Source organism: Lampris incognitus, chromosome 12, assembly GCF_029633865.1.
Source record: "Lampris incognitus isolate fLamInc1 chromosome 12, fLamInc1.hap2, whole genome shotgun sequence".
Taxonomy (NCBI): Eukaryota; Metazoa; Chordata; class Actinopteri; order Lampriformes; family Lampridae; genus Lampris; species Lampris incognitus.
In genome coordinates this window covers 29,730,195-29,755,935 of record NC_079222.1, presented here as the reverse complement: position 1 = coordinate 29,755,935, position 25,741 = coordinate 29,730,195, and the positions used below count along the sequence as shown (strand labels likewise).

General features: G+C 43.7%; 2 protein-coding genes across 4 annotated transcripts in view; one reads left to right on the top strand and one right to left on the bottom strand.

Annotated features, from left to right (window-relative positions):
- rai14 (retinoic acid induced 14) overlaps nucleotides 1–7,259 on the bottom strand; it is a 79,660-nt gene extending 72,401 nt beyond the window's left edge. For all 3 annotated transcript variants that reach the window (XM_056290712.1, XM_056290710.1, XM_056290711.1), the window contains exons 1-2: nucleotides 7,054–7,259; nucleotides 5,662–5,735 (exon numbers count right to left, since the gene is read on the bottom strand). In XM_056290712.1, the coding sequence (XP_056146687.1) occupies nucleotides 5,662–5,697 (36 nt within the window). In that variant the 5' untranslated portion in view covers nucleotides 5,698–5,735; nucleotides 7,054–7,259. The remainder of the gene's footprint in view (nucleotides 1–5,661; nucleotides 5,736–7,053) is intronic.
- A 9,288-nt stretch (nucleotides 7,260–16,547) lies between these two features.
- Nucleotides 16,548–18,278, top strand: LOC130122058 (vesicle-associated membrane protein 8-like). The gene is made up of 3 exons (XM_056291084.1): nucleotides 16,548–16,673; nucleotides 17,121–17,291; nucleotides 17,575–18,278. Exons 1-3 carry the CDS (start codon nucleotides 16,671–16,673, stop codon nucleotides 17,710–17,712), a joined length of 312 nt encoding a protein of 103 aa, XP_056147059.1. The 5' UTR covers nucleotides 16,548–16,670; the 3' UTR covers nucleotides 17,713–18,278.
- Nucleotides 18,279–25,741: the final 7,463 nt, after the last annotated feature.

The following is a 25,741-nucleotide window of genomic DNA, read 5'->3' as shown; positions in this document are numbered from 1 at the left end:
ACACATTTTTAATTAGAAGTATGAAACAACAAAACTAATTTTTTCACTTTTTTTTTACAGCAAGCACTTCAACATGCTCAAGAGTAGTGGGTATGACCCAAAATGTGCATCATTTACATATACGCATATTTTAATGCAAACAATTATTTATTCACCGTAACATGTTAAGTTTTTCACATCAATTTCATTATGATTTTTTTACAGCATTACATTGAAAAAAACAGTTCAAACACAGTAAAGAGGGTCTGACACTTTATTAAGAGATTAAACATTAGGGGTAATTTATTAATGCAATTTAAATAAACCATCAAATAATATACATTGTGTTAATGAGAAAGCATTTTGGTAATGAATAGCAGTGTTTCAGTATAGTGAATACTTTAATAACTATACAATAAATAACTACACATTAACAATCAATACAAATCAACTCAGATCTCAGTGGGGAGATCCGAAACACACAGCGAATGCACGACATCGTAACAGTTTTCCTCAACTAGAAGAATTCTGCAAGGTCGGAACATGGGTCCCTGTAGACAAGGACGGAGACCTCTATCCTGGCACTTTAATACAGGTAGATTTAAAACAGCCCATAGAGCTGAAAACAGAGTAGGAAAGTCAAGTGTGGAAATATTCTGTTGTGAGGTCATATGCAGATCTACAAAGGGATGTGATGCCAAAGGTGGGGGGGTCATAATCACTTCATAATATGTAAAGAAAAGTATGCTGGAGGAGGTGTTACACTTAATACTGATGCGGTTCACAATTTTGCTAATTTATTTCTTTTTTTCTAACTCATTAATCCAAATTGTCACAGGTTAGTATGAAGTCGACACTACGAGCTGTGCTGGTAACAACCGGTTCTATGCCTCCTCATAAAACTCCCAAATAGTACCAAGGTTCGGTACTATTTGGGAGACATCAAAGAAACTATTCCTGAAGCACTGCCTGCAACGTCATCTGCCAGGCACGCCAGTGCGGTGCCAGAGATCTGGGCTAAGTATAGAAAGAAAACTATTCGAATTTTTGTTTGACGGTGTTGTTACTTGAGAAGGGTGGGCAAATCTAGAACACAGTTGTACGCAAAAGTTTGGGCACCCCTGGTCAGTTTGTATGTTTTGCAGAATATCTAACTGAAAAGAAATTAACACAATCTCTGCAGGGTGAAAACTTCACCATGACATATGTCTGCATATTTCCAAGTACAATCACTATGCATTTGCTGAATTCAACATTTGGGGGAAAAAAAGACGAAAAAAAACTAAAACAATGAATCTGGCATGTGCAAAAAATGTTGGCACACTGTCTGTCAGTACTTGGTAACACCTCCTTTGGCAGCAACCGCAGATTCCAAGCATGCCCGGTAGACAGCTAAGAGTCTTTCTGTTCCTGCTTCATGATTTTTACCCCTTTCTACCTTGCACAATTCTTCTAGCTGAGGAAAACTTGTCTTGTATTCCCTGCATGTTTGAGACCTGAGTTGTTTCTGCGTTGATTTGTTTTGATGGTTAATGTGTAGCTTTCTATTGTGTAGTTACTGAAGTGCTCACTATACTGAAACATTGTTATTCATTACCGATATACTTTTTTCTATTACCACAATGTATATTATTTGATGATTTATTGAAATTAAATGACTTACCCTTAATGTTTACTGTCTTAATAAAATGTGTCAGACCCTTTATACTGTGTTTGAACTGTTTTTTTCAATGTAATGCTTTAAAACAAAATCACAACGAAAACTGATGTGTAACTGTTTACATGTTACAGTGATAAAATAATGGTTTGCATTGAAATATGCATATATGTAAATAATGCACATTTTGGTGATACCCACTTTCTATCTGTTGTAAAGCTCTCTGTTTCTGCACCCTAGCTCTCGATGCAGTCCTCTTACATTCACTTTCCTTTGCTCTTCATATTAAGGAATATAAGTTAGCATTTCTGATATCCATATAACAATATGTAATATAAACTCGTGCCATTTTCAAAAAAGAAACTGTTCATACACTTTACCGTAATATTACCTTTCATTGCGGCAACAGGCCTCTATACTAAATGGTAAATGGTATTAGTTAGGGTAATGAATGACATTTAGCTAAGCTAGCATAAAATGGCAGAAACCATGATAACTCAGGTAAAATATTTTCACCAACAGTTGGGCTCCTTAATACCTTCTTTACAGTAAACTATCTAATCGATGACTTTTCAAGAACATGAAATATTACACATTAAGATAATGTTTACAGAACATGTGGAAATTGGGGTGTGTAAGAATAAACATCACATTTAATGACATCCATCCATCCATCCATTATCCAAGCCACTTATCCTACTTAGGGTCACGGGATGTTGGAGCCTATCCCAGCAGCCATTGGGTGGCAGGCGGGGAGAATTAACATCACAATATTTTCCCCCTTTTTTTCTCCCCAATTGTACTTGGCCAATTACCCCACTCTTCTGCGCCGTCCCGGTCGCTGCTCCACTCCCTCTGCCAATCCGGGGAGGGCTGCAGACTACCACATGCCTCCTCCGATACATGTGGTGTCACCAGCCGCTTCTTTTCACCTCACAGTAATGAGTTTCACCAGGGGGATGTAGCATGTGGGAGGATCACGCTATTTCCCCCAGTTCTCCCTCCCCCTTGAACAGGCGCCCCAGCTGACCAGAGAAGGCGCTAGTGCAGTGACCTGGACACATACCCACATCCGACTTCCCACCGGCAGACACGGCCAATTGTGTCTGTAGGGATGCCTGACCAAGCCGGCGGTAACACGGGATTCAAACCAGCGATCCCTGTGTTGGTAGGCAACGGAATAGACCGCTACGCTACCCAGACGCCCGAGAATCATGTTTGATATAACACAGAAGGTCACTAAAGACTAAGCACCGGGATTGTGGAATTGATCCTTAACCACAATTTGGTGAAGAAAACACAACCATGTTCTGTGCCTGTATTCTGCGAGTGCCTATATTTTATCAATCATAATGTGGAAATGCAGGTAATGATTTAAGTGAACTACAAATTATAATCATTTTTAGCTGTGGCTTACCATTGCAAACAACGTCCCCCTTAAAAAGGCCAGAAAAGATTGTGATTGATTATTTCATTATGTCAACTTGAATTAAGTTGTCGCTTGAGGCTATCTGATGTGTAAAAGGCAATAACAGTCTGCAACACTATGTCAAAGAGCACAGTTCAAAAGGGCTGTAGCAGATTTTCATGTATCCATAATCAATACTCACACCATGACACACATAGTGAGGCTGTATCAATACTGATGTGTACCATTTGTAGTACTATGCCACATGAAAAACACAATTTGCAAACTCAAAATCAAATATGCGATGCTATTTTACTCAAATTACTTTGACAGGACAGAACCGTAAAGCTAATCTGAAAGTAAACATGATGTATAACTTCTCATGTTTAGTTAATATGGATTTAGGTAAACAGAATCAGTGAGGATCAGCTGTGTAGCATCTAGTTTTAGACAGTAAGGTAGTTTGAGTCTCAACCCCCATTCAAGAACTTGCCGCTCAGGTGGCTATACTGTATATGAGAACATAATATTCAGTATAAGACAGAACATACTACATTTTCCCCCCCTTTTTGTCCCCAATTGTACTTTGTGCCAATTACCCCACTCTTCCAAGCCGTTCTGGTCGCTGCTCCACCCCCTCTGCCGATCCAGGGAGGGCTGCAGACTACCACATGCCTCCTCCGATACATGTGGAGTCACCAGCCGCTTCTTTTCACCTGACGGTGAGGAGTTTCACCAGGGGGGGAAGTAGTGCATGGGAGGATCACGCTATTCCCCCCCCCCCAACTCCTCCTACCCCCTGAACAGGCGCCCTGACCGACCAGAGGAGGCGCTAGTGCAGCAACCAGGACACATACCCACATCCGACTTCCCACCTGCAGACACAGCCGACCAAGCCGGAGGTAACACAAGGATTTGAACCGGCGATCCCTGTGTTGGTAGGCAATGGAATAGACTGCCACGGTACCCAGACACCCAGAACATAGTACATTTGTGTATTAGAGCTTAAGTAAAAAATTTGCTTTTTTCCTTAGACTGCAGCCCACCAGACCGAAAGACAGATCAATAGGAAAATTATGAACTATAAAGATATAATCTAATTAGACTGAAGCCCAAAAGTTAAACACAAGCTGATATGATAAAAATGTGACAAGGTGTGTGGGTGTGAGGCATCCAAGTACGACTGCAAATGGCTTTGGTCTTGTTCCTAAGCAACATTCACATCCATCTCTGTACTTTTCCCCTCTTGCAACGCCCACAACTGGCCATATTATACTAAAAAAATTCACTTTTCAACTAAAGCACACAGTTACACACATCAACTGTTGTTTTTTTAATTAGCCTGCACCGCCAGAATGATAGCCTGACAATAGATACTACATTACTGGTATTAGCTAGACATTGCCTGGACACTGAGGAGGAAATAATATGACCTTGCAGCTAAATCATCCAATCACCAGTTTTGTTTTGTTTTTTTCCCCAGAATAATGTTCTCTCGTGTATTCCCTTCACATATGGCGGTTATGATAACAGACAAACATACTTCGGGATACATGTGGAGCTGTAGGCTGCTGAGGAAAAACTGAAAACAGGGGATAATGAGATGAAACATTTGCCACTAGACAAATGAATTTCTCAATAATCCAAAATGCAGTGCAAGTAAACCCACTTCAGTTACATCCACTTAGAAATGGATTCGTTTCGTATTTACAGGACCTTATCACTGGCAAGTGCATTGTGGGAAAAAAGAGCAGTATTTCTCTTCATGGGCAGGATTTAACTTTTCATTCCACACCTAAAAGTCTTTCTACACTCATGTGTCAGAGCTCATCTCTATTACCGGATGCTGTTGCAGCAAATAAATCAGAGTAAGCTCAATTACAACGTCCCTCTCTGGCACGAACTATCTCAAATTACATGCAATTTAACAAAACAAAACATCTTATTTCACAATGTACTTTTTAAATGTAGTTTTTTAAAGCTTACTATCCAATTCAGGCATGTTATTGAACTAGCACTCTTCACCAAATACCATGCTTCTCTGACACCGCTGTCATCTAAAAATGACCCCGTTAAGCCAGTACCCCACCAGCCTCTTCCTGTCTGCTATTTGCCACTGTCTCATTATGGCCACCACTACAATATATGAGTCAGCCGACAGTGAGGGCGTCTCACTTCCTGTGAGGGAATCTTACAACAGTGACTAAATGACTGACTGTCCCAACATGGAAAAGCTCGCTCCCAAAAGGCTGATTCATAGCCACCAGGATCAAACCCTTACACGCAACAGCTCAGAGTCAGACTGGCTGAAGAAGCAAGAAACCTTTGTTAACTCGGGAGGATTCACTCTTATCTGTACAACCACAATTATAACTCAACATGAACAATGTGATCAAGTGTGTGTGTGTGTGTCTGTCTGTCTGAATAGTAGTACCGTACACCAACTTCAAAAAAAAAATCTAACACTCACACAAACACTCATGCACTCACACAAACACTCATGCATGCACGCATGTGTGCACATTCCTGCATACATTTGCTCAGGCATTCACAGATGAGCAGGCAATCACGTAGACGCAGTCAAAGATAGACGTGCTTATGCAAAGGAGCGACTTACATCACTTTTCCTGAACTTGGCTTTAAGGCTCTTCATGTTCAGTCTGGTCCATGCAGTGTCTCTCTCACAGTTACCTAGTAAAGACCAGGAAGTGAAATGACAACGGTGATTAAAGCCCCGCTCTCGTGACCCTGTGCAGTTTTGACAAATATTTCTGACGATATTCAGAAGTTACATTAGGAAATACGAACAGTGCACGTTTCATGAGTCGTCCCATCAGCTTTCCTACAACTTCTCAGACCTGAGTTCAATCCACATCCAGTTGTTGAAATCCAAACAGTGGAAAGATTTGGAATGACAAAGTATCCGTAGGGGAGGGGGGGGTACAGTAATTTCCAATTCCATCCTGACTGGTCCAAATTTCCAATCCCCCCCCACTCTGTGATAATTCAAATAAACTATAAGAGTATGTAAGCCTACTGGCTTTGTTTGACTCTTGAGTCCCAGGCAGTGATTTTATTTCAGTCTTGGGTAGCATTTCAGCAATTTGGGGTTAGGCTAATTACTGGCAGTTGACAGATTTACTAGAGTTCTGGTTTTCCATCAGTTCAGTGTTTTGGAGGCCAGTCACCAGCAAGAACCGCGCTGTGCATTGCCTGCTCCTGCAACATAAGCGTCATAGGAACCGGACCCCATGAGTTCCCGCAGGTGAAGCGGACGTACCGTTCACAGACAGCCAAAGCAGGGCTTCCCCACGAGCGCCCCGGAACAGTTTAGCTGCAACTCTTCTAAAGGCGAACCGTGGAAAGGGAGACGATCACAGACATGCCGGGTGAAACTTCCCCTGCAGAAAGCCACCAGGACTCAGCAGCACGGCAGGGTTCGTGGGGCAGACCAGCACACGTTTACTGGGGCTTCTGGAGCGGCACTCTGACGTGCTGGGTCGGGTGGGCTACACGGCGGCGGCTGCGGGCAACCATTAAATAAATAACTGAATGGGTTGTTTAGCCAAACAAGCTGGACGTACTTGTGTGTGTGTGTGTGTGTGTGTGTGTGTGTGTGTGTGTGTGTGTGTGTGTGTGTGTGTGTGTGTGTGTTTTTTTCCTGCCATTACCGGTCAAGAACGCAGGCGGCCGCGGCGATCCGGTTCGGAGTAGCAGACGAAACTTGCCCCGGGGAGTCGCGGATATTCTCGCCGCAGAGCAACAACCGCACGCCGGACACAAACGCCCGCTCCGAACACACAAACACCCGCTCCGAACACACAAACGCCCGCTCCGAACACACGAACGCCCGCTAAGATGTCAGAGCCGCCCACGTTAAACCCACCACGGCGGTGTTTTTAACCAGTTTCGGGGTCCGCTGTGATCGGACGAGAGGCGGCTAAGAACAACCGACAAGAGGCAACTTCGACCAACTTTCTGTTGTTATGAAGGCGAGAGACACACTTACCCAATAAAAGTTGGATTCACGCGACCATCGGCCGAAAAAGAAAGATCAAGATACAGAACCGGGTTTCCCAAAACGGCTGAATAAACCTGCGAAACGGCTAAGCCCAAACCGCATCGGGGTAGGTCGAGTAGAGAGTAACGCCTGGGCGCGAACTAAACGCCAGTACACCTTGTCCGGAGTCGGCCTTGCATACATTAAAAGTTGAGCTATTCAACAAACCCTCGTCAAGGAGTCGGGAGCAGCCGGTATGGGGAGGTGACGTCACACGACCAATGCCCCCGTAAGCATGCCCCGCTTCATACTTCCCATTCAATTTTCTGATTAAAGGGGCATTGCCTTCAGATGTCCACTTTCGGTTACTTGAGCGCGATTTAAGTTTGGGGGTTTTTTTGTGCAGAATAGAATAAAGCACAACAGAACACACATACAATGAAATCTACATCTATCTATCTATCTATCTGTCTATCTATCTATCTATCTATCTATCTATCTATCTATCTATCTATCTATCTATCTATCTATCTATCTATCTATCTATCTATCTATCTAGCCATCTGCCGGCCCATGTCTTTGTTCCAACCAAGCAGTTACACACCTGAGTCCACAAATCAAGGTCCTGAGCAGACTATTGGATGACTAATCAGGTGTGTAACTGCTTGGTTGGAACAAAAACCTGCACCCACATTAGCCCTTTCTGGATCATATCGCCCGTCCATCCACCTTTTGCAAAAGTTTGCATTCAGAGCGGGGGGGGGGGACCCAAAACATGCCTATAAACATCCTGAGGTACCTTAAATATTTTTTTCTAAATTAGTCTATATAGCTTTTTTTAAGTGTTGCTTCTATGACATTGCTGTTTTACAAGACATTATAATGGGGAGTAACTCACATATCAATCAAAGAATGGAGAAGGGATGGAGATAGAAGGGATGGCATCTGACATTGATTATGAGCCAGAATAAAATCCTAAATGTTATTTAGTGGATGTAACAGTAAGCTTGTTGGTCTGATGTGCAATAGCTTTTTACTCAATTACTGCCATCGGATATGATATGTACGTAATATGGCTAAGCAAATCTGAATTATTTTACCAGGTATGAAAACAGCGACATCTGCTGGACGTCTCTGTAAAGTCCTTCACCAGATCATGATTTTAGTGACAATGTTTGTGTGAGTGCATATGTGCACGAGTGTGTTTGTGTGTGTGCACAAACATGCAAGAAACATATAATCTTACGACATTTTCAACTTAGTGCATTGATTAAGGACTTTAAGCAAGGGTTTTACTCCCAAAATAGTTTTGAGACCTCTAGTTTTTGGTGTCTCCAAGTCAGTTCTTGAAGATTGAGACTTTAATTATTGGTATCGCTGTTTTTTGTCTCCATAGAAATGAAAAGTATTAGAGTTAATCTAAAAATGATTACATTATAAGCTGTATACTGTCTACTGTTAAAATGAGTTCTAAAACTATTTCAAGAAGGGAAGTCCCTTTTCACTCAGTTTGTTCAAGAGTCGACTCATTGCCGTAACACCCTTGATTTGGTTTTATCTAAAGGGATAGTGTTTCTGATCTGAATATCTTGCCAACCACATCTGCTGTGTCAGATCGTTTTCTCATCAAATTTGAAGCTTGCTGGCCTGTCCAGTTAATGTCGGCACAGATAGTAATTGCCACTCGCCACATTGGTCCGTCCACTGTAGCTGCATTTGGCCAGCAGCTGCCTGAAGTGCCACATGGTTCCTTTCACTGTACAGACTGACTCTGTTGAAAATTTCACAAGTGACTTAAATGTGGCCCTCTCTAGTCTCCACAATTCAGTTGCACCTCTGACTACCAGAGCTAGGTGATTAAAGAGGCCTAAACCCTGGTTTAATGAAGAGAGACACGCTTTCAACCCTCCTGTTGTCTTCTGGTCAAATTGGACTCATTTACAGGTTTTCTCTTTGAAAAACGTAGTTCATTTAATCTGATTGTCATAAGGTTCCATGACTTTGTCCGCACAGGGCATCTACTACTACTACTACTACTACTACTACTACTACTACTACTACTACTACTACTTCTTTCGGCTACTCCCATTAGGGGTCGCCACAGCAGATCACCCGTTTCCATCTCTTCTTGTCCTCTGCATCTTCCTCTGTCACACCAGCCACCTGCATGTCCTCTCTCACCACATCTATAAACCTCTTCTTTGGTCTTCCTCTTTTCCTTTTCCTCTTCCCTGGCAGCCCCATATTCAGCATCCTTCTCCCAATATACCCAGCATCTCTCCTCCACACATGTCCAAGCCATCTCAATTTTGCCTCTCTTGCTGTGCCACACAAGGCATCTGAACACACAATATCAATTTTGATAATGTTCATTAAATTTGGGTGTTTTATTTAACCTCCACCGAGAATCATCACCTTAACATGGTGGAGGGGTTTGTGTGTCCTGGTGACCCTGGGAGCTCTGTTGTCAGGGGCAATAGCCCCTGGTAGGGTCTCCCAAAGGCAAATTGGTCCCAGGGGAGGGGCCAGACTAAGAGCGATTCCCAAAAAACCCAATGAATTTACACCAGCAGAGTGACAGCACCTCGCCCGGAAAAGGGAAACCGGGCCCCCTCCTGGAGCCAGACCTGGGAGGGGAGCTCGCCGGTGAGCATCTGGTGACCAGGCTTTGGCTCATGGGGCCCAGTCAGGCCCAGCCCGAAAAAACAACATGGAGCCACCACCCCATGGACCCACCACACACAGGGATGAGCATTGGGGTAGGGTGCAATGCAGGCCAGGTGGCAGGCAAAGGCGGGGACCGGGGCATGCTGACTTCCAGCATCGCAGATTGGTCCTCGGGACATGGAATGTCACCTCTCTGGCAGGGAAGGAGCCTGAGCTGTTGCGGAAAGTGGAACGGTACCAACTAGATATAGCTGGGCTCACCTCCACAGAAAGCATGGGCTCTGGTACCAAACACCTGGAGAGGGGCTGGACTCCTTACTTTTCCGGAGTTGGCTTAGGTGACAGGTGCCGGGTGGGTGTGGGGATACTCACAAGTCCCTGGTTGAGCGGTGCCATGTTGGAGTTCTCACCGGGGAATGAGGGGGTTGCCTTTACATGACTGCGAGTCGCTGGGGAAAAGGCTCTGACTGCTGTGTGTGCTTATGCACCGAATAGCAGTTTGGAGTATCCGGGCTTCTTGGAGTCTCTGGGTGGTGTTCTGGATAGGGCTCCGCCTCGGAACTCTAAAGTTCTGCTGCGGGACTTCAACGCTCACGTGGGCAATGATGGAGAAACCTGGAGGGGCGTGATTGGGAGGAACGGCCTCCCCGATCTGAACCCCAGCGGTGCCTTTTTATTGGACTTCTTCGCGTGTCATGGATTGGCAATAACAAACACCATGTTCGAACATGGTGTTCCATGACACCTTAGGCTGAAGATCGATGATAGACTTTGTGGTCGTATCATCAGATCTGCGGCCGTATGTTTTGGACACTCGGGTGAAGAGAGGAGCAGAGCTGTCAACTGATCACCACCTGGTGGTGAGTTGGATCAGATGGCGGGGAAGGCTGCCGGACAGACCTAGCAAACCCAAACGTGTAGTGAGGGTGAACTGGGGACGTCTAACAGAGGCCCCTGTCCGTGAGGTCTTCAACTCCCACCTCCGGAAGAAGTTCTTGTGTATCCCGAGGGAGGCTGGGGATATGGAGTCGGAGTGGGCCATGTTCAAAGCCTCTATTGTAGATGTGGCAGGCAGGAGCTGTGGTCAAAAGGTCATTGGTGCCTGTCGAGGCATCCACCCCGCTGGTGGACACTGGTGGTGATGGAAGCCGTCAGGCTGAAGAAGGAGGCCTTTTGGACTTGGTTGATCCAGGGGTCTCCTAAAGCAGCAGACAGGTAACAGGAGGCCAGAAGGGCCGCCGCTTCAGCGGTCACAAAAGCAAAAACTCGGGTGTGGGAGGAGTTCAGTGAGGCTATGGAGGAGGACTTTCGGTTGGCCTCAAGGAAGTTCTGGCAAACCATCCGGCGACTCGGGAAGGGGAAGCAGGGCTTGACTCAGACTTTGTTAAGCCGGGGAGGGGAACTGTTGACCCAGACTGGGGATGTTGTCGAGTGGTGGAAAGAACACTTTGAAGAGCTCCTGAACCTGACTAACACGTCCTCAGTGGAGGAGGTAGAGTCTGAAGACTCAGGGAAAGCCCCACCCATATGCCTGGCAGAGGTCTCGGAGGTAGTTAAAAAGCTCCTCAGTGGCAAGGCGCCGTGTGTGGATGATATTCGCCCTGAGATGCTGAAGGCTGTGGACATTGTTGGACTGTCTTGGTTGACACGCCTCTTCAGTGTCGCGTGGAGGTCGGGGACAGTACCTGTGGAGTGGCAGACTGGGGTGGTGGTTCCCATATTCAAAAAGGGGGACCGGATGGTGTGCTCCACTTATCGGGGCATCACATTGCTCAGCCTCCCTGGGAAAGTCTACTCTAGGGTGCTCGAAAGGAGGCTCCGACTGATTGTCGAACCTCAGATCCAGGAGGAACAATGCGGATTTCGTCCTGGCCGTGGAACAACAGACCAACTCTTTACCCTTGCAGAAGGGCTGAAGGGGGCATGGGAGTTTGACCAGCCAGTCTACATGTGTTCTGGAGAAAGCTTATGACTGTGTACCCCGGGGCACTCTGTGGGGAGTACTGCGGGAGTATGGGGTACTTGGGCAGTTGCTACAAGCCATTCAGTCCTTGTATAACCAAAGTGAGAGCTGTGTCTGCATTCTTGGCACAAAGTCAAACACATTTTCAGTGGCTGTCGGACCCCACCAAGGTTGTTCTTTGTCTCTGATTCTGTTTGTGATATTCATGGACAAGATATCAAGGCGCAGCCAAGGTGAGGAGTGTATCCATTTTGGGAACCTCAGAATTCCATCTCTGCTCTTCACAGATGTGTTTTTTTTGGCTTCATCAGCCAGCAGCTGAGTGTGAAGTGGCTGGGATGAGAATCAGCACCTCCAAGTCTGAGGCCATGGTTCTCTACCGGAAAATGGTGGATTACTCCCTTCGGGTTGAGGATGAGTTGTTGCCTCAAGTGAAGGAGTTCAAGTATCTTGGGGTCTTGTTCACGAGTGAGGGTAGGATGGAGTGGGAGATTGACAGGTGGATTGGTGCAGCATCAGCAGTAATGTGGATGTTGTACTAGACCATTGTGGTGAAGAAGGAACTGAGCCGGGAGGCAAAGCTCTCAATTTACCAGTCAATCTTCGTTCCAATCCTCACCTATGGTCATGAGCTTTGGGTAGTGACCGAAAGGGTGAGATCGCGGAAATTAGTTTCCTCCGTAGGGTGTCTGGGCTCAGCCTTAGAGATAGGGTGAGGAGCTCGGACATCCGGAGGGAGCTTGGAGTAGAGCCACTGCTCCTTCACATCGAAAGGAGACAATTGACATGGTTCGGGCATCTGATTAGGATGCCTCCTGGGCGCCTTTTTTTGGAGGTTTACCGGGTATGGTCAACTGGGAGGAGACCCCGGGGTAGACCCAGAACTCGCTGGAGGGACTACATGTCCAATCTGGCCTGGGAACGACTTGGGATCCCTCAGGAAGAGCATCTCTGAGTTCACCACTGACATCCGGCATGTCGCCGGCGAGGACAACTTCGTTGTCAACTGCCTCTCTCAGGCGATGTTGGGGGCCGTCCACGTGGGACTCGACTACGCAGCCATGGCTGCAGACCAGGCTGCTGACACAGAAGTGCAGGCCTACCGGACTGCTGACACCGGGCTGCAGTTGAAGGATTTGGTGTTCAACGACGCTGGGGCCACACTTCTCTGTGACATCTCCATGGGTCAGCCCCGGCCCATGGTGCCCACGGGCTGGTGGCAACGGGTTTTCGACGCCATCCATGGCCTTTCACACCCACGTGTGAATGCGTCAACGAAGTTGGTGGGGGCCAAGTTCTTGTGGCATGGCCTCAGGAAGGACGTCAAGGACTGGGCGGGCACCTGCGTGGCGTGTCAGTGCTCCAAGGTTTACCGCCACACCAAGGCACCCCTGGCACTGTTCCCAGTGCCTGGGAGGCATTTCAACCATGTTAATGTGGACCCAGTAAGACCCCTTCCCTCCTCCCGTGGTTTCACTCATCTCCTTACCCTGGTGGGCAGGACCACTAGGTGGCCAGAGGCTATTCCGTTGTCAACCACCATGTCTGCTAAGGTGGCGCGGTCATCATCGGGTCCTGGGTAGCCCGGTTTAGCACGCCATCTGACCTCACTTCTGACCGGGGCCCGCAGTTCACATCCGAGCTCTGGACTGCAGTCGCTGAAAGCCTAGGGGTGAAGCTGCACTGCACCATGGCATACAACCTGCAGGGCAACGGTTTATGTGGATGGTTTCATCGTTGTATGAAGGCTGCTCTTCGGGCCAGCCTCACAGACAGTAGCTGGGTCAACCGGCTCCCATGGGTCATGCTTGGCCTGTGGACCGCCCCTAAGGAAGACCTCCAGTCCTCGTCAGCCAAGCTGGTTTATGGCCAGCCACTGCGGGAATTTCTCCCAGATGGCACGGCACCCTGGTCTGCTGCCTGCCAACGGGCTGTGTTCCAGGATGCTGCCAGCGTTTTCACTCCAGTCCCAACTTTGCGGCGCGGCCTTCCTCAGTCTTACATACCCAAGGACCTGCAGTCGGCTGGGTACATCTTCATCCGGCATGACGCCCACTGTACCCCCCTGCAGCCCCCTTACGATGGCCCCTTCCGTGTGCTGGCAGCGGGGGCTAAGAACTCTGTTGTGGATGTCGGTGGTAAGCAGGAGTGGGTTTCGGTGGACCACCTCAAGCCGGCTCACCTGGACTTGGACAGGCCGGTTCAACTGGCCCAGCCCCCTTGGCGTGGATGACCCCCTGCCCCTACACTCGTCAAGAGGAGCCGTTTTGGCCGCATTATTCGTCCCCCGCCACGTTGATTTTTTTTTTTCTTGTTGTCATGGTAAATTCTGGGGGGGGCTTGTGTAGTGACCTACTTGCAGGTTACATATTCACCATGCGGGCCAGAGACGGTCCCTTTAAGACAGTGGGCGGGAGTTAGCAAAGGGTATTGTGGGTAGACACGAGGCTGAGGTTTAGCAGAATGAATGGCTGTGTGGTCAAAAGGAGAAGTGGTCTCGTCTCCTTTCTTTCATCCTCCACAGCATATTATTTACATAATATCCTGACTCAACGCTTATACAGTAAGTAAAGCCTCGTCCATTTCAGTGAGTTTGCTGACATCTACAGGTTAAAACCCATTTAATGGTTAAAAGCACGCCAGGCTGGTGTTGGCACTGTGTGATGTTAGCTGAGCAGGATAAACACAGCTGGAGTTAATAACATTTATATTTATATTTATATATGTGTATCTATATAATTTATACAGACATACAGACGGCACTAACAACTATCAATAGTACTGTCAATGCTGATTATTTGGCACACCTGCATACTCACTAAAATGGTCTTGGGTTTAGTTACTCTTGAATATTTACATTGTAAAATAAATGTTTTCACAGCGGTACAACAAGAGCTAAAGTTCACGCATCTGAGTCATATTTTAGCTAAACAGCAACACAGAAACGCAAAAGTGTCTCATTCAAATCCATGAAACCACTCTCTTTATTTGTGCACAGAACAGCATAATAGAAAAGTATTCAAAGGGCTATATAGTTTTACTCAGACTTCATTAATTAGATAAATCATGTCTAAACATAAGATATCCTACATATCACAAATATAAAATATTATACACAGCATTAGTTGCTGAATTCTGAAAAGACGTCTTTTCTTTTTTTTTCGTTGCTTCTTTTCCCCCCTTTTCTCCCCATTTGTACTTGGCCAATTACCCTATTTTATGAGCCGCCCCGGTCACTGCAGACTACCACATGCCTCCTCCGATACATGTGGAGTCGCCAGCCGCTTCTTTCACCTGACAGTGAGGAGTTTCGCTGGGGGGACGTAGCGCGTGGGAGGATCACGCTATTCCCCCCAGCCGCCCCCCCCCCACCACCACCACCACCACCGAACAGGCGCCCCGACCGACCAGAGAAGGCGCTAGTGCAGCGACCAGTGCAGCGATATGACTTAAATGTCATCTACACACTGGGTAAAGATCTACTGATCGCAGACACACACTCACGAGCTGGCAAACCAGAACAGCACACGACAGCAGATGACATCACGGACGAGAAAGTTGTCTATGCTTTGGAGCCCACAGATGCTTGAGTTCAGAGACTCTAGAGCTGCGCAAGGGTGAAACAACGAAAGATGAAACACTGCAGCTGTTACAAGCCATGCGCAGAGATGGTTGGCCCCGACACCGGAAGCAGGGAGACTCAAGACTGACACTATACAGGCCTATCAGATACACAGTGGCTGTGAGAGAAGGAGTTCACTGGAGACAGGGTAATCCTCCCAAGCACAATGAGAACAGAAATGCGCTCAAACTATGCTCATTAAAAAAAAAAGAAAAAGAAAAAAATTGTTCAAGAAGGACATTTGATTTAAAATGTTAAGAATATTTGAAATATTTTTCTGTTCTTTGCAGAGAGAAGACGCAATATTATGCTCCCAGACACTGATACTGTCATGTTTGACATTCCCAAAACAGTCACAGAAGAGTTACAGATCATCTGTAATATTTGAGCAGCAAGTTCATTTGCTCTTAGGTTGAAGCAAATGTGCGTTAGACAGTAACAGTAATGAGACACAAAGTTCAGTCCTAAACAATTCTTCATTATAGTAATACTGAAGTGTAACTCTCGTGTTGAGAAAAGAGGATGTAGTATGTAGTATGCTGCGCACTGATACTGATAGGGAAGTTGGTAATGTGGAGGTGGAGTAACTCAGTTACTTTGACTCAGTGTCCGGCCATGCCTGGTTCATGGTTCAGTGTATCTGTATACACGGAACCATACTTTATTAATACTTTATTAACTGTTGTCGTTAATAAAGTTCATCTCATGCGGTCAAAGTCAAGTCTCTGATGATTCGTCTGATAAGCCGTCTTCCGGTCATGTAGGACTATAACACTGGTGACAAAGCAGTCGAGCTGCATGACAAGGAATGTGGGGACAAAGCGAAGCCGGTGCTTTCACCTTTTTATTGCCTTTCAGATTTGCAGCTCCTTTATAAATTGTTTCCTGTTGAAAACAGTGGCCTTTGCCCGGTGGTGGCTTGCATCTGGTGCCGAGACAGCTGATGGTATCTCAGATAGAGTTTGGGCTTATAGAATAGATATGACCGGTTTAAATCTTTTTTTTTTCTTTTTTTAGCAAGGTAGCACTTCCTTTAGCCTTACATTCAGATGTTGTCTGATAAATGTGTTGAGAGGATTGTGAACCATGAGTAAAGGGCCCATCCTATTAACACTGGTTGTTTGTGGTGTTGATGAATGGCTTGTGTTAAGCCAATGACCACCTTCCATTGCAGCAGAAGTGAGTTAATGAGTAACAGAAACAGGGTGCAGCCTTCTGCAGACTGGCGTTTGGTCAGCATTTAGTGTATGACTCGTACTGTTACCACAGGCATAGATTTCTACTACTGCTTACTCCGCTTAGAACCGGATAGCAAGCCATCTTGATTTTTTTTTTAAGTTGTGCTATTGGTTGGACTAGAGCGATAGTACTACCATGGTGAGTAAAGTATGGTATATTTTGGCTTTTCAGATTATCATTTTACGTTTGCTCCTATGCAAGTCGTGTATATGGTCACACTCTTAAGTTGTGTTGCGCTTAGAGTCAAGTCGCTGCACAAGGGAAAACATGAAAGAAGAAGTGTAGAGCGCTTTGAGTGGCTGTTGCAGCTAGAAAAGCACTATACAAAATGCAACTTGGTTGATTGATTAATTGATTGGTTGGTTGGTTGATTGATTGGTTGATTGATTGATTTAAAATGGTTGTCATTTTGATTCAAATATTAATGTTGATACTGTAATGACTAACTACACTATATGTGGATTACCTGTGACTGTTTGGAAGCTTGGGTATATCAACTCTGATGCCATTCAGCTATGTCTCCTTATTTTTGAGGATTTAGGAGTACCCCCAGCATTTATTATCTTCTTCTCTTTTTTTTTGCAGGCTGGCTTAAATCCCCAGCCACAAGCAGCTGGCTCAACCAGTAAGGTTGACCAGGTGCAGGGCCAAGTCAATGAAGTTAAAGTGATTCTGAAAGATAACATCAACAAAGTGCTTGAGCGAGGAGAAAGACTGGATGATTTGATTGGCAAGACAGATGACCTTCAAGCAACTGTAAGTATTTCCAGCAGGCATACACTGAAAGGGTGAATCCTCAAACCTGGAATCATACATATATATATAGCTGAGTTTTACACACACACACACACACACACACACACACACACACACACACACACACACATATATATATATATATAGCTGAGTTGTATATATATATATAAGAAATATACTGCTTGAAAATGAAAATGTCGTCCCCTAGAGGTAACACTGTTGTTGGAAAAAAAAAACATTGGATGACTCATTTGACTACAGTGCTCTCCACCCTCCCTTCCAGGCTGACTCTTTCCAAAGAACATCCACACGAGTTGCCAGGAAATACTGGTGGAAAAACATTAAGATGATGATCATAATTGGTGTGATCGCGGTGGTCATTATTATACTCATCATCCTATTTGCAACCAACGTCATATAGATAACAGCAATGTTGAGTTACTTGTCCAATGTGGGGCTAAAGGCTGAGTTGAAGGAAAAGCTCCCTCTGAACCAGCTCTTGCATATAAGTATAGTTTGAGTTATTTGCATCCGTGGCTGAATGTGTGATTGGCATCTCATGGACCGAGATCTTTTACAATATTTTAACATCAACATATTCATGTAAAATTCAAAGAGCTCAAAGAGTCAATCACATGATATTTGTTTTAGATATGTGTATATAACATGTTGTAAAACAGTCAGTTAAATAACTGGGAAATGATTAATAAAAAGAAAAAGAGGAAAAAAGTAGGCACCACGTATTAATAATTGTAATTTTTATTTGCATAGCACTTTACCAAAATGCATCCTTTACGATACATTGGCCGATCATGAAACATTATAACGACCACACATTTTATTATTGCAAAAAAATCCTGAATTGAGTTAAATGTTCATAATTCTTATGTTTCATATTTCCTGATGTTTTTGTTGTAAATATGTTTATAAGGACTGTCAATTTTTTATATTTGAGAAATTGCTGCAATAAACAATGAATGGTTTTCACACATGACGTTGTTTCATTGCAATTTCTTATCTGCTCTTTCAGCACAATGTTGACTCAAGTGTTAAAGGAGGCAATAAACAAATACCAGGTTACGCACAATTTAAACCAAACAAGGAAAAAATCATAAACTCAACAGCTCAATAAGCTGTTCAGATACCTTTTTGTTTACAATTAAATACAAAACATGAAATTTCAGTAACTTAAACAGTTACAAAAAAACCCAAAACAAAACGTATGTAGATGTAGTATGTAGTTACTTATGCAGTAATGTTGTAATCTCTGTGATTTCATAATCCACACCACATACCAGGAATGGACACCATCTGCTGCCCCGCCGATGACCCAAGAGGGGACATCAATAAACTCCGAAGCCTAGGGAAAACAAAACAAAAAAGCAAGACACATAGTTAAGTATGGATGGACAACGAACCCTTTCATCTAAACCACAAAAGAAAACAGAAAGTCCCCGTGTTTACTATTCCCAGTAGAACAAAACCTGGGAAGTCTTTTCACATGTTAGAATTAAAAAAGATGTTAATCCATAAATAAGCTACAAAGCCGGAAGTGCAATATATTGAAAACATCAAAGCCAACATATCTAATAAATAGAAGAAGCCTTGATTGGTGGGAAAACACACACACACACACACACACACACACACACACACACACACACACTCGCACACACAGACACACATTAAAGAAAGCATTTGTGTAGATGCAGTGATACTTTTAATTCTGCGTGTTTTACAAAAGGTTATGGGCAAAATTTGTTAAAGGACAGTTAACAAGGTTTAATAAGAGGGTCTTTTTAATAAGATCGTTTTGATGAGAGAATCCTCCAGTGGCGCCCCCAGAAATCTTTCATAGGGGTGGCCAAATGGGGCCACTGAAAATCTTGGGGTGGCACACCAAAACCCAAGGCCATGACTGAATTTCAGGAATTCTATGCTGCTGTTGTTAGTATACTGTATAGGCTAGTTGAAAACTGTCAATATGAGAGTTAAGAAAAATATACATTATTGATTTAAATGAACAGCACCTAATGTAAAATATCAGATAGAAGCATATTATGCATAATCAGAAGTGGCTGGGGGGGCCAGCGGGGGGGGCAGGGATAGTATCAGGGTGGCCAAGGCCACCCTTGGCCACCCCTTGGGGGCGCCACTGGAATCCTCCCATCCGTGCAGTGGCATCTGTGTTTCAGTTTTGTCTTCGTTTGATGGCTGGGAGAGCTGGTGCTGGATCGGCTGGGAGAGCTTGGTCTGCTGCGTCCTGTGGGCCCAGGCACCACGGCCCTGCCTGGAGCTGCGACCAAGGAGGTAACACTGAGGGCGGTCTGACAGGATGCAGAAGCAGGGCAGGCTAAGCTAACTGCTAGCCCATGCACGAGGCTCAGCGTTTTCGGTTTTTATTTTTCAAAGCCATTCAGCATGCCGAATTTCGCCACAAGAGGACACTGTTACATAACCTCGCACGAACAGGAACAGCTTTTGGATCCGTGGAAACATAAAATCCGGGTGGAAATCAGTTTCAACCGATCTGCTCCTTTTGAAAAATCTGGGTATTTTTCGGTGAAAATTGGTAAAAACTGAAAACCCTGAGCCTTGCCCATACAGACCGGCAGTTCCGATAATGCCGAAGGTGGCGCTGACTGTGGTGTTTTTGGTGTCATCATGTGGAGTGCGAGGCGGTGTGTCGAGGGTGTCTGGCTGGGAGAGCTGGCGTTGGATTTATTTATTTATTTGTTTGTTAGTGTGGATATATATGTTAATTTGGATATGTGTGTTCTTGAAGTTTTTCTGTTTTTGGATATGTGTTTTTTGTCTTTGTGATACACTGCTGTGGGCTGGTGGAAACGACATTTCCTTTCATTCATGTACGGAAGTATATGAAATTAAATGACAAATAAAGTGTTCCTGATTCCTGATTCCTGATTCCTGATTTCCCATCACTGTCAGTAACACAAGACAAAACAATACAAATGCAAAAATAATGCTCTTGTCCAACACTGTAGATGGAGGCTCAACCCAGGTTTTAGCTCGCGGACTACTGGCAAGTACTGCTACAAGTGTTAAATAAAGAAAGCAGGCATTCAGATAAGATTAGGAACACATACAGTGGCTTCATAAAGTATTCAGACCCCTTCACTTTGGAACTGTATGCAATGAAAAATTAAAATACACATATGTAATTGTCATTTTTTTAAAGGCCCTTACCCTCATTAAGTAATATCTTAAATGGAAGAAAAAAAATTGTTTTTCAGAGGATACATACAGCAATCTTTGGACTTCCCAGTTACTTTTAATTTACAGTGGCCTCAAAGTATTCAGACCCCTTCACTTTTTCTGCACACTATATTGTATTGTAGATTTAATTTTAAAATAATAAAATTGCCATTTTTGACCATCAAGCTAGACTCAATAAAACATAATGGCAAAGTCAAAACACATTTTTAGAAAATCCATTAAAAATCAAAAACTGAAATCTCTCACATCGATATAAGTATTCAGACCCTTAATTCAGTACTTTGTAGAGGCCCATTTGGCAGCAGTTACAGCTTCGAGTCTTCTTGTGTAAGTCTCTACAAACTTTGCTCATCTAGGAGGCTACTGTGCTCCTGGGAACACTCAAAGCTTTAGAAATGGTTTTATACCCTTGCCCTGATCGATGCTTCACTGCAATTTTATCACACGGCCTACAAAGAGTCCATGGCTTGGTTTTTGGTCTGAGTCTAGTGTTTGGTCTGCAATGTGACTTGTGGGACCTTATAAAAAGGTGTGTGCCTTTCTAAACGATGTCCCATCAATTCTATTGGGGCAGGGCGGCATGGCTCAGCAGGTAGAGCGGTACTTCTAGTAATCAGAAGGTCACCGGTTTGATCCCCGGCTCCTGCAGAGAGCATGTCAAAGTGTCCTTGAGCAAGACACTGAACTCTAAACTGCTGTTGATGTGCAGGTTTGTGCTTTGCATGGCAGCCTCCACCATCTGTGTGTGAATGGGTGAATGTGAGGCATATGCTGTAAAGTGCTTTTGTGGTCGGTAGACTAGAAAAGCGCTCTATAAATGCAGTCCATTTACCATTTACCAATTCAATATGGCACAGGTGGACTCCAATCAAGTTCTAGACGCATCTCAGTGATAACTAAAGCAAACAGGATGCACCTGACCACAGTTTGGAGTGCCACTACAAAGAGTCTGAATACTTACGTAAATGAGAGATTTCAGTTTTTGATTTTTAATAAATTTGCAAAAATTTATCAAAACTGACGATCTACCAGTTTTTATACTCTGTAACTAGTTTTCGGAAGAAAATTTCCCAACAACATTAAATATATAAGAGTAAGAACATATGATTCCATGAATGCTTTCAAAAATGAATTATTAACACATAACTGGAATACAGTATACAAAGAAAAAGACACTGACAAAGCTTATGAGTCATTCCTACACATATTGCAATCCTTAAAGGCCAACAATTGCCCAATAGAACAAATCAATAGTAAACAGAAATATAAAGATAGTCCATGGATCACAAAGGGACTACCTAATGCTTGTCATAAAAAAACTCTATAAAGAATTCATGAAGCACAGAACCACTGAAGCAGAAATAAAATACAAAAATATAAAAACAAGCTAACTAACATTATGGAGATATGCAAGGAGGAATACTACAATAAAGAGTTAGAGACTAATAAAAACAACAACAAAGGTATATATTGTGTTGAATAGTATTATTAGAAATGGATCTAGAAGCCCCAAGCTGCCCTCAATACTTTACAGACAATGATAAGACTATAAATAAAATGGAAGACACGGTCCATGGCTTCAACAGATTCTTTGTAAATGTTGGCCCAAAACTGTCAGAAAAACAAAAATTTCAATGATACACAAACAGTCACAGAGGGGGAGTGATGGTGATTATGGGGACAGAAACCCAAGTTCCATCTTTCTTAGCGTGGTAGACGAGAAGGAAATTGGGGACACTGTACACATATGTGAGAATAAAAAAAATCTACTGACTGGAATGATATTGATATGACTATAGTTAAGAAAGCGATCGAAGGTATTGCAAAACCACTAACCCGCAACTATAACATGCCCTTTCAATCTGGTAAAGTTCCAAGCAAAATGAAAATAGCAAAAGTCTTACCCTTATATAAAACTGGAGATAGACACCAATTTACAGACGGATTTCAGTATTGGAACAATTCTCCAAGTATTGGAAAAACTATTTGCTGCCAGATTAGACAAATTCATTGAGAAGCACAATCTGCTGACCGATAGCCAGTACGGGTTTCGACAAAACAGATCAACGTCTCTTGCGCTCATTGAATGAATTGAAGAAATAACTAATTGCATAGACCAAAAACGTTTGCATTGGGAATATTTATAGATCTAAATAAAAGCTTTTGACACTACTGATCACAGTAGAATAATAGACAAATTGGAAAGGTATGGTATCAGAAGGGTGGTGCAGAAATGGCTAAGAAGCTATTTCAGTAAGAGGCAGCAGTTTGTAATGATAGGCAAACATAAATCGTCATGCATGGATATTACTTGTGGTGTACCCCAGGGGTCGGTTTTAGGTCCAAAACTGTTCATTTTGTACTACAATTATATATGCAAGATATCAAAAATATTGAAATTTGTTCTATTTCCTTATGGCACGAATATATTTTGTTCTGGTGAGAATTTACAGCAGCTTTTAGAGGTGACCACAATAGAAATGGAAAAACAAATTAACCTTAAATCTGGACAAAACAAAGTTTATGTTTATCATATAGTAAATACCAAAGTAAACGTAGTGAAATATATATCCACAGAAGATCAGGAGTTGATGAAAAGCAACATTTGCATGGACTGTGTCATGCAAAGCCTACTTGTCAGTCCCGCATACATGGAAAAACCTGAAAGAGCAGCTGAAAGCCAGCAGTGTCTGCTCACGTGTCATGACGCTGTGCATGGAAGGGCGGCCAGCAGCACATGCAAAACAGAAACCGGTGCTGAAAAGCTACAGGCCAGAGTGAGCTACACTCACCTTCAGCAATGCTGAACGATGTGCTTGCCAAACTAGACGAGGGACACCAAGGTGTGGTGAAGTGTAAAGCACGTGCTCGTCAGTCTGTGTGGTAGCCAGGACTCATCCAGCAAGTGAACGAAATGCTGCTCAACTGAAGGACATGCATGCAAGGATGACATAATCACAAAGAGCCACTCATGCCATCAGAACAACCCTGAAAGACCATGGCAGAAGTTGGGGGCGGACTTGTTTGTCCTAGGAAGCAAAACGTACCTGTTTTATTACTTCTCCAGATATGTTGAGATCGCACAATTATCTCACACCAGGTCCACGATGTCCTTGTTCGTGTGTGGAAGGTGCTCTTGAAAATAGTTTTCTACCAAACTAGCAATGGCTTGAGCTCCCATGTTGTCTGCCACCTTACACTGAGCTGTGCTCTTAGTCAGTATCTCTGGCCATGAAACTTTACATAACCACTTTTGCATAAGACTGTAAGATAAACTTAGGACAGAGCTGAAAGACATCTCTGGGGGCAAATTGCCCAATATCCAGTAAACTGCACACAGCTTATACTTCTTTCAGGAAGTTCCTGGAGGAATCTAAACTTCAGATTCATCAACATATAAGCATACAGTGGTTCGCAGTTCTACAGACAGAGAATAATCATTTTTGAGTGTTTACCATCGTGAATGGGTTTATAGAGCTGTTTTTTACTCATTAAATCAGAATCATTCAAAATAATGTTTACCGGCCATGTAGGTTTGCGCATACATGGAATTTGACTCTGGTTTCATGGCTCTCTCAGTGTACTTAACATAGAGTAACAACACTGCAACACAACAATCTTCAGATATATACACAAGGATTGACTATATGCAGGTGAAATAAGAGGTGATAAGGTGCAATGGTGCAGATAATATAGCAGAGATACTGAAATAGATGTCAGCAGGTTACTTACATACATGCCTGAAGTAGATAGACATGACAGAGGGTACCAGTATACCTATAATGTACAGTACGGTATACACAAAATGGTTGGATTTATTTGTCCGTGTTATGCGTTCATTTGAGTGACAGCCCACTGAAAGAAACTGTATTTATATGCGGTTGTTTTGGGGTACAGTGCTCTGTAGCGCCTACCAGAGGGGAGGAGTTGGAACAGGTTGTGACCAGGGTGTGATGGGTCTGCGGTGATGTTGCCTGCTGTTTCTTGTGTCTGGAGGGCTATAAGTCCTGAATCGAGAGCAGGTTGGCACCAGTGATTTTCTCTGCAGACCTAGCTGTCCGTTGTAGTCTGTCCCTGTCCTGTTTGGTGGCCGAACCAAACCAGACAGTGATGGATGTGCAGAGGACAGACTGGATTATTGTGCAGAACTGAATCAACCGTTTCTGTGGAAGGTTGAATGAAACAGAATGTTTGAAAGCTGAGGCTAAAGGACCATCTCCTCCTATTTGTTTCAACAAAGGGCTGTGTGCACAAAATGCAGTGTTTAGTGCTTTGATAACCACCAGACCAACTTGTGGGTGGTTATTAAAGACATCTGGACCGATGTTTGAAGCATGTACATGTAGTGCTCATCAAATAGTGCAGCTCACCCAGCAGATCATTACATGCTGTACTCCGTAGCATTTCTGTTTCAATAGAAGAGAAACACATTTCCGCTAGATTAATTTGGAAAATCTGTTGGTGATGGATATATTCCAGTACTATAAGGGTCAGCATTATTGCTAAAATCTGTTATTGCTGAACAGGCAACTTCAACACAGTTGTTTTGCACGTTACTGCGTTTCACCACATAAACTTTAAAATCTTTCGAAGAATACCGACTCTGTTCTCTGTTTTTATGAGACCTGAATGTGCCATGAATGTTAGTTTGAAAAGATCAACCATCAAACATACACAGTTTTTAAGATGATTATTAACAACAACTACAACAACAACAACAACAACAAAAATAGTCATTTTCAGAGGGAATATCACAACATGAACAAACGTGGCAGTCAAGTATTGCCCATTTTAAATCCTTCTGAGAGATTTGGTTGGAGTGAGCTGTGCATGCAAGTTACTTGGTACAGCATTCAAGGTCTTTAACGTGCATGGGTCATTATGGACATTATTGGCCATGTTCTGACCTGTGGTGTTTTAACAACTGGGACCTTGATGGCACTGCTGTCCTTGCACTGCAACATTGCTGCAGAGAGACAGAGAAAATAAATGAACATTTCAAGATCTACAGTTGCAGAGTCCAAATAATCCTGTTATATTATTTCAAATTGACCTTTCCATGCAGGCATTTTACAGCGATAGGTAGAAAAATATATCTAAATTCTTGTGTTGCAGCTGTTGTTGTTTCCCAAGTAAACTCGACAACAGCTAACTGTAGTTTTAGCAGTGCCACATTTTGTTTTTGTGAGAGAAACACTGTCAGAAATAATGCA